This window comes from Sinocyclocheilus anshuiensis, unplaced genomic scaffold, assembly GCF_001515605.1.
Source record: "Sinocyclocheilus anshuiensis isolate Anshui unplaced genomic scaffold, SAMN03320099.WGS_v1.1 scaffold501, whole genome shotgun sequence".
NCBI classification, from domain to species: domain Eukaryota; kingdom Metazoa; phylum Chordata; class Actinopteri; order Cypriniformes; family Cyprinidae; genus Sinocyclocheilus; species Sinocyclocheilus anshuiensis.
The window spans coordinates 516,814-529,364 of NW_015540866.1; the positions used below are offsets into that span (position 1 = coordinate 516,814).

The 12,551-nt window shown below is 37.9% G+C and overlaps 1 protein-coding gene across 7 annotated transcripts in view; it reads left to right on the top strand.

Annotated features, from left to right (window-relative positions):
* septin4b (septin 4b) overlaps positions 1 to 3,782 on the top strand; it is a 78,870-nt gene extending 75,088 nt beyond the window's left edge. For 5 of the 7 annotated variants that reach the window (XM_016485613.1, XM_016485608.1, XM_016485607.1 and 2 more), the window contains 3 exons: positions 349 to 445; positions 620 to 782; positions 1,172 to 1,771. In XM_016485613.1, the coding sequence (XP_016341099.1) occupies positions 349 to 445; positions 620 to 782; positions 1,172 to 1,373 (462 nt within the window). In that variant the 3' untranslated portion in view covers positions 1,374 to 1,771. Of the gene's footprint in view, positions 1 to 348; positions 446 to 619; positions 783 to 1,171; positions 1,772 to 3,516 lie in introns of those variants that run through there. The other 2 variants (XM_016485609.1, XM_016485611.1) reach the window with 2 other exon arrangements.
* Positions 3,783 to 12,551: the final 8,769 nt, after the last annotated feature.

Below are 12,551 nucleotides of genomic sequence, written 5' to 3' on the forward strand. Positions count from 1 at the left end.
TATGATCTAACGATCTAAACTAAACAATCTAAATATATATATATATAATTCATAAAGCAAATTATGAATTGCTATTAATGATTCTTTTAGAATAATCTTAATTATCTGAATGACAAGCAATTAAAAAAAAAAGTTCTTATTAAGTTCACGTTCGTGTTTAAGCACATTTTAAATCAACAGATGTTGTACCAAAGTAATGTACAATCAACTTTATTTAATATTAATACAATTATTAACCTTTCATAACCCATAATAGGGGCACTTTAAGTTTATTGTGTTTTGGTACGGGCTGTTTGTGGAAAGCGTGGTTTGTGTTGAGATGGTCGTCTGATGGTTCTCCTCCCTCAGGACAGCATTCCCTTCGCTGTGATCGGCAGTAACACAGTAGTGGAAGCCAAAGGCAAGAGGGTTCGAGGACGTCTATACCCCTGGGGAATTGTAGAAGGTATGATCCTGACAACAAACACGCCTTTAAAAACATTTCCCACCATCTGCAAAACCAGTCAAGCATACAGGGCTTACCGAATTCTTTACATTTACAAGACCAAATGAAGATATCCATCCTATGTCATGATCATTAGCAGACTGGATATGTACTGTGTGTGTGTTTGTTGGACAGTGGAGAACCCCGCGCACTGTGACTTCGTGAAGCTGAGGAACATGTTGGTCCGAACACACATGCAGGATCTGAAGGACGTGACCAGGGAAACACACTACGAGAACTACCGAGCGCACTGCATCCAGAGCATGACCCGCATGGTGGTGAAAGAGCGCAACCGCAAGTACGCACGCGCTCGCACGCTCCGTCACGCTTCAGTCACACATCACATTACTGTCAGGTTTGATGAGCCAACCCACGTCACTTCCTGTCCCCTTTACAGATTTACCTGCACATCCTAGAACACTGCTAAATGTTACGTCACTAAAACACATTAGGAAGTTAATCTATATATATACACACACAAACACACACACATATATATATATATATTCACACACAATTAATTAAATATCAGCAGCTTACTTTTTGTACTCTAGCTCTAATGAACATGGGATTTTTTGCTGTATTGCTTCTGAAGCACTTGATTTGTGTGCAATGCTTGTGCGGCTGCCGTTTGCGACAGCAGTTCTCATGCTCTCGTGCATGCTTGTGCTGTTTTGCTCCGAGCAGCAAACTGACCAGGGAGAGCGGCACCGACTTCCCCATTCCCATGGTGCCCAGCGTCACCGACACCGAGACGGAGAAGCTGATCCGTGAGAAAGACGAGGAGGTACGGCATTCTCCCAGCCGAGATCCACACGAGCAAACGCAGCATCCAGAGCCAGAGCCGTGCGAGGATCCTGCCTCCGAGCCTCACGTCAAAGGCTCCTAGAGCCGTCTGTAGGCCGTCATAGAGTCCGTCCCTGTGTTTAAGCACGTGAACCTCAGATCAGCTCCAGATCACTGGTTATACTGGCGCCCCCTGTAGGTGTGCATCAGGCAGTAGAGTAGAGCACATGCTGTGTAATCTGTGTTTAGTAGAGTCTCAGAAGCCTGCACGTCTCTGGCATGATGCACTTTAACCCTGCATCCCAGACCGACTGTTTACCACTACAGCTGATGGAAACACTGATTACCCATTACATCTGACAAATGTCCACACAATATTTTTCAGTTTCAGCTTTTTTAAAATTCTACATTGATACTTCAGGTGTCGCAAAAACTAGTTTAGAAACACTGTCAAAAAATGGCTTTAACGCAAAAAAAATGTGGTGTGACATGATACATTTTCAGGTTACTTATTCTGTTTTAAGCACATTTTAAATCAACAGATGTTGTACCAAAGTAATGTACAATCAACTTTATTTAATATTAATACAATTATTTAATATAATAAAACATTAATTAATAAAACATTATAACAACACAAATAAAACGCCTGTACATCTCACAACATTAAAGGTTTTATACTTCTTTCAAAAATGGAGCATTTACTTAGTTGTGGTATTTTGTATATGTTTTGGAATATAATAGATGTTATTTGTTATTATTTTAAACATAAATTGGTTTTAAAATTCTGATCCACTTACTACAGAATAAAGAAAATATATGAAGACATTCCCTAGTAGAAAAGTAATATATTAAAAATACATTTATTTCATACTAAGTATACAGTTAAAATATATTAACATATTTACTGACATTTTGCTCGAGATTTACTGATATAAAAATTATAATTAAACTTTTTTTGGAGAACTACTTGTGCACAATGCACATTTCTTAATATTAAGCCTAAAATGTGTTTTAATGTCACTATTAATGAGCATTGTATGATCTTTGAGTAATATCGGTCTCTAAATGCTAGATATTTAAAGTGTACCGAAAGTTTACTCGCAGTAGTTCCACTTTAGCACAAATATACTTCAGTATATCTTTAGTTGGACTTCAGCACTACTTCTGCGCCAGACTTGTTCCAGTTCAGCAGACTTGAAGTATACCAGTTTAGTATACCAAAAGTACAACTGCAGAGTATTTTTATTATGTACATAAATATGTAAACGTATTTGTAGTATACTTAGCATGAAATAAATGTATTTCAAATACATTTTAGTATATTTATTTTTCACTAGGGTTGCGGTGAAGTCGTTATCTGTTATGAATTTGTTGCACTGGATTCAGTCTGTAATTAAAGTCCTCTAAACACTGGTGATATGATTTGATATGGCACATCTCTATTCATACGCAGCCACTGTGGATATTTTTGACACACTGTTGAACGGTTTATTCTGGTAACTTATTCCACAGCACAGTTGAGTTCTTCATTTCCTTTAGCTTTGAATCACTGCAGGTTTGTTGAGATCTTTACGCTTCCCAGGCATCCTTTCTGAACCATAAATGAAATATCAGCACACAGAAGCAGTTCTACACAAAACAGAACATTATAGAGATGAAAACCTGATACAGGTCTTGAGATGAAGACAGTGAATGAGGAGGGATTCACACGAATGAAGTGATGAAATGTTTCTCGAGCAGCAAATCAGCATATTAGAATGATTTCTGAAGATCATGTGACACTGAAGACTGGAGTAATGATGCTGAAAATACAGCTGCGCATCACAGAAATAAATTACAGTCATATTCGAGTGTGCATTACTGTTCTATCATGTTTAAATACTAGTCAGAAAATGAGAAGTGTTGGAAATGTTGACATCCACCTTCAATCTAAAACAAAGGAAATACATGTTTAGCAGATGACAGACAGACATGAAGCCATGCAGGGTTGTGCTCGTGTTGACGTGCTGTAGCATCGATCGAGTGGTTCATTACGCAACAGCGCATCGATCTCCAGCGCTCACTGACCATGCAGACGTGCCAGAGCTCTGAGCTCACTGATTATTAGCTCACGTGACAGTGATCGGTTGGGCTGGAGATTCCTGATGGACGCTTCTGTCATGTGACTCAGACTTATTGCTCGGTCAGTATTGATTGATCAGTTGTGGTGTAGTCGTTTGACTGTGGTTCTGTTCTTGTTGCAGTTGAGGCGGATGCAGGAGATGCTGCAGAAGATCCAGGAGCAGATGCACACGCAGAGAGAGGCGTATTAACACAAGTCAGAGCAGATGACACAAGGCTTCACATCCCACTCAAACATGTCTGGGTCACATTTCACCCCAAAATAACAATTTAAAAAGTTACAATTACAAGAATAAAATAACGTCTTGTTTTGCATTGTAACATTATATTCTTGATAAACACCAAATTATAATTAAGATAATGTAAAAAATATATATATATATGAAAATCACAGCAATGCATACAGACATGTTACTTTTAAATTATTTTATTTTATTTTTTTATTGGTGATGATTTTCTTACTGTAACATGGGGTTATGGTGATATGAAAAGTGCATTCTGTTTCAGAAATATATATTGTGTTTAAATAAAAATAGGATATATAATTTTGAGTTGAAATTGAACCCAGGCATGTTGATATAAATCAATGGAATCAATGGAACATTTTCATTTCACAAAACATTCTTTATAGTGGAAAAAGGTTATTTAGATTATTAAAATGTTCTTCAGATTTGCAAAAAGAGTGTTTTTAAAGAACTGATCGCTGAAAGGTTCTCTGAGGAACCCAACATGATTATTCAGTGGCACTACTGCAGAAACAGCCGCTTGGAACCTATTAAACTCTAAACTGTGTTAGTAGTTTCGAGCGCAGTCTGACTGACGGTCTATTAATGAAATATCTCCGTGTCCTTGTGTAAATCTGGAGTCGATGTGTAATGCAGACGCGTCTGGCCCCGGGGCCCTTTAACCGCTCCGCTTGTTGTCCAGTATGTGTTTCTACCCCAGGATTGATATCATAGGAGAGATCCAATGGAATTATTTAAGTGTTTTTTTTTTTTTTTACAATGTAACTTTATACATTTTAGTATATTTATTTTTCACTAGGGTTGCGGTGAAGTCGTTATCTGTTATGAATTTGTTGCACTGGATTCAGTCTGTAATTAAAGTCCTCTAAACACTGGTGATATGATTTGATATGGCACATCTCTATTCATACGCAGCCACTGTGGATATTTTTGACACACTGTTGAACGGTTTATTCTGGTAACTTATTCCACAGCACAGTTGAGTTCTTCATTTCCTTTAGCTTTGAATCACTGCAGGTTTGTTGAGATCTTTACGCTTCCCAGGCATCCTTTCTGAACCATAAATGAAATATCAGCACACAGAAGCAGTTCTACACAAAACAGAACATTATAGAGATGAAAACCTGATACAGGTCTTGAGATGAAGACAGTGAATGAGGAGGGATTCACACGAATGAAGTGATGAAATGTTTCTCGAGCAGCAAATCAGCATATTAGAATGATTTCTGAAGATCATGTGACACTGAAGACTGGAGTAATGATGCTGAAAATACAGCTGCGCATCACAGAAATAAATTACAGTCATATTCGAGTGTGCATTACTGTTCTATCATGTTTAAATACTAGTCAGAAAATGAGAAGTGTTGGAAATGTTGACATCCACCTTCAATCTAAAACAAAGGAAATACATGTTTAGCAGATGACAGACAGACATGAAGCCATGCAGGGTTGTGCTCGTGTTGACGTGCTGTAGCATCGATCGAGTGGTTCATTACGCAACAGCGCATCGATCTCCAGCGCTCACTGACCATGCAGACGTGCCAGAGCTCTGAGCTCACTGATTATTAGCTCACGTGACAGTGATCGGTTGGGCTGGAGATTCCTGATGGACGCTTCTGTCATGTGACTCAGACTTATTGCTCGGTCAGTATTGATTGATCAGTTGTGGTGTAGTCGTTTGACTGTGGTTCTGTTCTTGTTGCAGTTGAGGCGGATGCAGGAGATGCTGCAGAAGATCCAGGAGCAGATGCACACGCAGAGAGAGGCGTATTAACACAAGTCAGAGCAGATGACACAAGGCTTCACATCCCACTCAAACATGTCTGGGTCACATTTCACCCCAAAATAACAATTTAAAAAGTTACAATTACAAGAATAAAATAACGTCTTGTTTTGCATTGTAACATTATATTCTTGATAAACACCAAATTATAATTAAGATAATGTAAAAAATATATATATATATGAAAATCACAGCAATGCATACAGACATGTTACTTTTAAATTATTTTATTTTATTTTTTTATTGGTGATGATTTTCTTACTGTAACATGGGGTTATGGTGATATGAAAAGTGCATTCTGTTTCAGAAATATATATTGTGTTTAAATAAAAATAGGATATATAATTTTGAGTTGAAATTGAACCCAGGCATGTTGATATAAATCAATGGAATCAATGGAACATTTTCATTTCACAAAACATTCTTTATAGTGGAAAAAGGTTATTTAGATTATTAAAATGTTCTTCAGATTTGCAAAAAGAGTGTTTTTAAAGAACTGATCGCTGAAAGGTTCTCTGAGGAACCCAACATGATTATTCAGTGGCACTACTGCAGAAACAGCCGCTTGGAACCTATTAAACTCTAAACTGTGTTAGTAGTTTCGAGCGCAGTCTGACTGACGGTCTATTAATGAAATATCTCCGTGTCCTTGTGTAAATCTGGAGTCGATGTGTAATGCAGACGCGTCTGGCCCCGGGGCCCTTTAACCGCTCCGCTTGTTGTCCAGTATGTGTTTCTACCCCAGGATTGATATCATAGGAGAGATCCAATGGAATTATTTAAGTGTTTTTTTTTTTTTTTACAATGTAACTTTATTTTGTATAATGTTCATTAATTGCATTGGTTGTAATGTATGTCTTTGGTTTTGTTGTATTTCTATATAAAACTGCAAAAGCTTCTTTTAGAATGTTTTTAAATAATAATAAAAAAAACTTTTATTTTCTTATTGGAGCAATAAAGTACTGTAGAGAGATATTTTTGTTGACACAGCTAACCCCTGAGTTATTGCTCCTCTGGATGAGATGTTTTCCCGTCTTGACTCGTTCCTGGAGTGCATGTATGAAGAGAAGCGTGTCCCGAGGGAATCACAGCTGCTGGAAACTCATCAACCCATGAACTTCTGCTGTTTGGGTGCTGGGATGTTCACTGTCTGTTCTAGACATGGTCTTACAGTCCACAGAAATAAATGATATTTCTCCCACATCATATCTATATTTTTTTCTTGGGTAATGTTGGTGAACACTATTCGCAAACGCCTAATGATTTATTATAGTTTACTTACACACACACACACACACACACACACACACACACACACTCACACACACACACACACTCATTATACAAATTTATGTCCTCATTTGTCACAAAAACGCGCACGCACACACACACACACACGCGCACACACACACACACACAGAGCGGTGTTTGCGTCCGTGAGCGATCTCACCTCATGTGGAGATTCTCTGGAGGCCAATCGCGGCCGGAGCCAAAGGGCGACTCGCTCAGACGGGGGAGAGAGTCAGATCATTAACATGGGCTTCAAAAGATTCATCCGTCACATGCCATCTGTTTGCCTTTGTCTTGTTTTCAGCGATACAAGATTTTTTCACGAACCCTATACAATGTAAAATCAGGAAAAAAAAAATTCCAAACGGGTTCATGATGCATATCAGCTCATCTGAGTAGGAGTTTAAGTAAACGAATTAAGCAAACACAGAGTGTAATTTGTTCAGGAAAAAATCGATGTCACTAACGTTTCAGGCTTTTCCTTGTAAGGGCCAGGACTTATCTGAACGTACTCTCTGATAAGAGCCGCCGGGGCATTGGGTCTGCGAGGAGAGTGTCGTAATCGCTCCTAGCACACACTGTCTGTATGAGCACCGCAGGAGCCTGCCAGCGCTCCACGGGTCAAGAGTCAGCACAAAACACTCACTGTTCAAGCAGAAACAGGCTCTCTGGAAAATCAAGTCATTCAGAAGTATTCTGTTTCAAATTCAACTGCATCAAAATAATGGCTGTAAAATGGCCAACAGACAGTCATGTATTCATTCAGCAAAAGCTTTTATCCAAAGTGACAAAAAATAATGTGTAATTAATTCAGTGGAAAAAAACAGCCCCAGTAGTGCTAAAATCCACAGTTTGAAGCATTCCCGTTTTTCTTCTTCATCTGTTTCTGTAGATTATCAACATAAAGAAGAAGAATACCGAGTTACTCGGAGGACAAGAAACTCACAATACTGTAGTGATACATCAACAGATGAAATGAGTTAAACAGTTAAACATACTGTCAACATTGTATTTACAGCCAGGTTTGTTAGTTAAAATTTGTTTACTGTCATTATTATCATTGGAGAATCTCTAGGAGTCTCCAGATGCTTTGAAAAATTCACAAACAATCAAATGTTTTAAATGGTTATATCTGCCTTCATAACTCTAGAAACATAATATTTAATTGCTTGACCCATTTAATCCCACCAGTCACAATAGTGACAATAAAGAAGGTTTACATTTATACAGTCCTAGAAATGTTACTGACTGGCGTTTTACTGCATTTCCTGGAAATATGGAAATATGTATTTATTTATTGCCAAACACCCTAGTTGTTTGGAATTTGCTTGGTGAGCTCATCAACAATAATAACATACATTAAAATACATACATAAATACAACTATACATATATGTCATATCAATCATAAGGAGTGAAATGCAGACGCATAGATACCAGAGGAATTAAGAGCTTGCACAATCCTACAATAAGTGCTGTTCAGAAAACGTGCAGACTTGGTTTTAATTGCTCTGCCTGAAGGAAGAGGCGTAAAGAGGTGTCTGGCTGGATGTAAGGGGTCTTTCAGGATTGTTAGACCTTTTTTCTGCAAACGTGAGACATAGATCTCATCAATAGTGGGAAGATCACAACCAATAATTTTCTAAGCAGCCTGAGTTATATTACTAATCTGACTCTGCTGAGCTGTGGAGCTACCAAACCACATCAGCACGCTTTCAATGACAGATCCATAAAAACTCAACATGCCAAACTTTTTAAGCAGTTTTAAGAAAAAAGCCTTTGATGGGATTTTTAAATAATGCCTCTTAGGTTGTCGTCCCACTTTAACGTTGCAGAGATGGTAGTCCTGAAACTTAAAAAAATAAAAACCTTAAAGAAACTTCAAACGTAAAACTTTGATAATTTTCAATGTCCTGAGCATTAATAGTCAATGGCAAAACAACATTTGTCCTCTGTCGGAAATCATCAAATACCATTTCCTTTGTTCCTTTGTTTTAATTAAAGTGTCTCTATTAAATAAGTTTAAGTTTCACTTGGTTAGTGCAAACTGTCACCAGAGCAGTTTACTTCCTGTTTTTTACTTGTTTAGAGAGCAAGCATGAAGGGATGAAGACAGGTAACGGAAGTGTTTCTGTGATCTTTCCTTCCGGCCAGCGGCGTTCACTTCTTTCATCTGTACGAGCGCTCCGACAATTAAGCAAACACAGAGTGTAATTTGTTCAGGAAAAAATCGATGTCACTAACGTTTCAGGCTTTTCCTTGTAAGGGCCAGGACTTATCTGAACGTACTCTCTGATAAGAGCCGCCGGGGCATTGGGTCTGCGAGGAGAGTGTCGTAATCGCTCCTAGCACACACTGTCTGTATGAGCACCGCAGGAGCCTGCCAGCGCTCCACGGGTCAAGAGTCAGCACAAAACACTCACTGTTCAAGCAGAAACAGGCTCTCTGGAAAATCAAGTCATTCAGAAGTATTCTGTTTCAAATTCAACTGCATCAAAATAATGGCTGTAAAATGGCCAACAGACAGTCATGTATTCATTCAGCAAAAGCTTTTATCCAAAGTGACAAAAAATAATGTGTAATTAATTCAGTGGAAAAAAACAGCCCCAGTAGTGCTAAAATCCACAGTTTGAAGCATTCCCGTTTTTCTTCTTCATCTGTTTCTGTAGATTATCAACATAAAGAAGAAGAATACCGAGTTACTCGGAGGACAAGAAACTCACAATACTGTAGTGATACATCAACAGATGAAATGAGTTAAACAGTTAAACATACTGTCAACATTGTATTTACAGCCAGGTTTGTTAGTTAAAATTTGTTTACTGTCATTATTATCATTGGAGAATCTCTAGGAGTCTCCAGATGCTTTGAAAAATTCACAAACAATCAAATGTTTTAAATGGTTATATCTGCCTTCATAACTCTAGAAACATAATATTTAATTGCTTGACCCATTTAATCCCACCAGTCACAATAGTGACAATAAAGAAGGTTTACATTTATACAGTCCTAGAAATGTTACTGACTGGCGTTTTACTGCATTTCCTGGAAATATGGAAATATGTATTTATTTATTGCCAAACACCCTAGTTGTTTGGAATTTGCTTGGTGAGCTCATCAACAATAATAACATACATTAAAATACATACATAAATACAACTATACATATATGTCATATCAATCATAAGGAGTGAAATGCAGACGCATAGATACCAGAGGAATTAAGAGCTTGCACAATCCTACAATAAGTGCTGTTCAGAAAACGTGCAGACTTGGTTTTAATTGCTCTGCCTGAAGGAAGAGGCGTAAAGAGGTGTCTGGCTGGATGTAAGGGGTCTTTCAGGATTGTTAGACCTTTTTTCTGCAAACGTGAGACATAGATCTCATCAATAGTGGGAAGATCACAACCAATAATTTTCTAAGCAGCCTGAGTTATATTACTAATCTGACTCTGCTGAGCTGTGGAGCTACCAAACCACATCAGCACGCTTTCAATGACAGATCCATAAAAACTCAACATGCCAAACTTTTTAAGCAGTTTTAAGAAAAAAGCCTTTGATGGGATTTTTAAATAATGCCTCTTAGGTTGTCGTCCCACTTTAACGTTGCAGAGATGGTAGTCCTGAAACTTAAAAAAATAAAAACCTTAAAGAAACTTCAAACGTAAAACTTTGATAATTTTCAATGTCCTGAGCATTAATAGTCAATGGCAAAACAACATTTGTCCTCTGTCGGAAATCATCAAATACCATTTCCTTTGTTCCTTTGTTTTAATTAAAGTGTCTCTATTAAATAAGTTTAAGTTTCACTTGGTTAGTGCAAACTGTCACCAGAGCAGTTTACTTCCTGTTTTTTACTTGTTTAGAGAGCAAGCATGAAGGGATGAAGACAGGTAACGGAAGTGTTTCTGTGATCTTTCCTTCCGGCCAGCGGCGTTCACTTCTTTCATCTGTACGAGCGCTCCGACGCTCTTCTCTCTCTCATGTCTCTCTCTTCTGTCCTGCTGCGTATCAATAGTCTCGTCCTAGCGGCCGTTAGTTAGTTATTCTCACCTCTCAGTCTGGACTCTGAGTCTCCGTCTTGAAGCTTTTGTGATTGGATCAAATCACAGATCCAAAGATCTCATACAAAGAAGCAGATTCTTTTGTTTTAGGGTGCATTTCACAGCGGTCGTAAATAAGGATACAAGAAGAAATGCTTTGACTTTCTTCAAAAGCTTTTCCTGCATTCTACTATGTGGGTCAAAGGTCATATTTTGATGTCAAAGCGTAACTCGTTCTTTATTACAACTGTTTTCCACGGTTTAGAGTGTTGTCAGCACTATGGAATAGCTTGAGAGTGTGGGAATGATGCTATCAAACGAGTATCGCTGCAGGATTCAGCTCCTCTGCTCCTTCATTATCCATTTCACTTACAATAAAATAAACCAATAAACAATAATGCCATTTTTTATAAAAATATCTATACAATGCATTTGTCTATGAATACTCGTTTCAAGATCATGAGAAGCATGAATTGTGTAATCATTTTCACTCATCCGAAACCATTATTGCTCACTAAACGCAGTAGAAATGGTGGAACAGTGCCAGGGTCAAGTTACACTCATTATAAAACACAGCTCTTTCACCTCATAAACCCCAGTAGCAGCAGCAGCAGCCTGAACTCATTGTGAAAGTGCAGCGCGGAGGTAAAAGGCCAGTATAAAGAGTAAAGGCAGAGCAGTTTTGTGCCATTACCCTGTGAGAACACTTTAGATCGTCACATTAAATGTGCGCTCAACTTGCACGTCATATAAATGCATCTGCATGTTTGGAATGATTTAAATCAGAAGTGTTGTCCTCTGTCCAAACGGATGAACTGATTGTGTGGCTCGTGTGTTCAAGGCTCACTGGGGTTACATTTGCTCACAAACAGACGCCCACCTGCGCTGATAAAGAAGCTCCGCTGTTTGCTGTTTGTTAATGTCTGCAGTGAGATTTGGCCTCACGTCCAGCAAATGTTAAAAAGTTAAGAGTTAATATCAATAAAATACAAATCATGCACAGACTCCATCAACATTCATTGTAGGACGTTAGCTTGTGTCACATATTCTTTTCACTTCTTAACTGTATATATGTGTGTGTGAGTGTGTGTGTGTGTGTGAGTGTGTGTGTGTGTGTGTGTGTTACGCACTGGAGCTCTGACGATGCATTGCTTTATATTAGTAAAATCATATGAAACCAAAATGCACCCTAAATCTAAGATGCAACATTTTAAGATAAGTCATTTAGTAATTTATTTTTAAAAGAATTGTGATTCTCTGGAAACAGTGACCTGTTTTATTCAAATCATATTTTCCCACCTCAGACTAAACGCACCAAAGCTGTAACTACATGTGCTCCTAACATTTAGATTAGTAATATAAAAGGAAAGTTTGTTTTCCAAACATATTTGTGCCAATCCTGTTGCATTCAACATGTTCTGTGGTTGAATGTTATGGGGTCAAAGGTCAGGGCAAAAACAGATCATTAGGCTACGCTAAATGTCATTATTTACATTCTTGTATGCTGTTCCAAGAACAATACGATTAAATCATGTAACAAAGTTCAGCATCCTGTTAATCCCATCAGCACTTCATGAGTAGCACACAGATGCTGCTGCTTCCACAGAAAGTCCAGGTTACATGTTCAGAAAATGTAGCTTGAGAAATTAAAATAATTGAATTAAAAAAATTAACTGAAAATAATTTTGGAAAAGAACTTCTATGTTCAGAATGATCAAAGTCTCAATGTTTTAGCTGTTAAATGTGCTATAACAGCACAAGCTCACTATATATATATATATATATATATATATATATA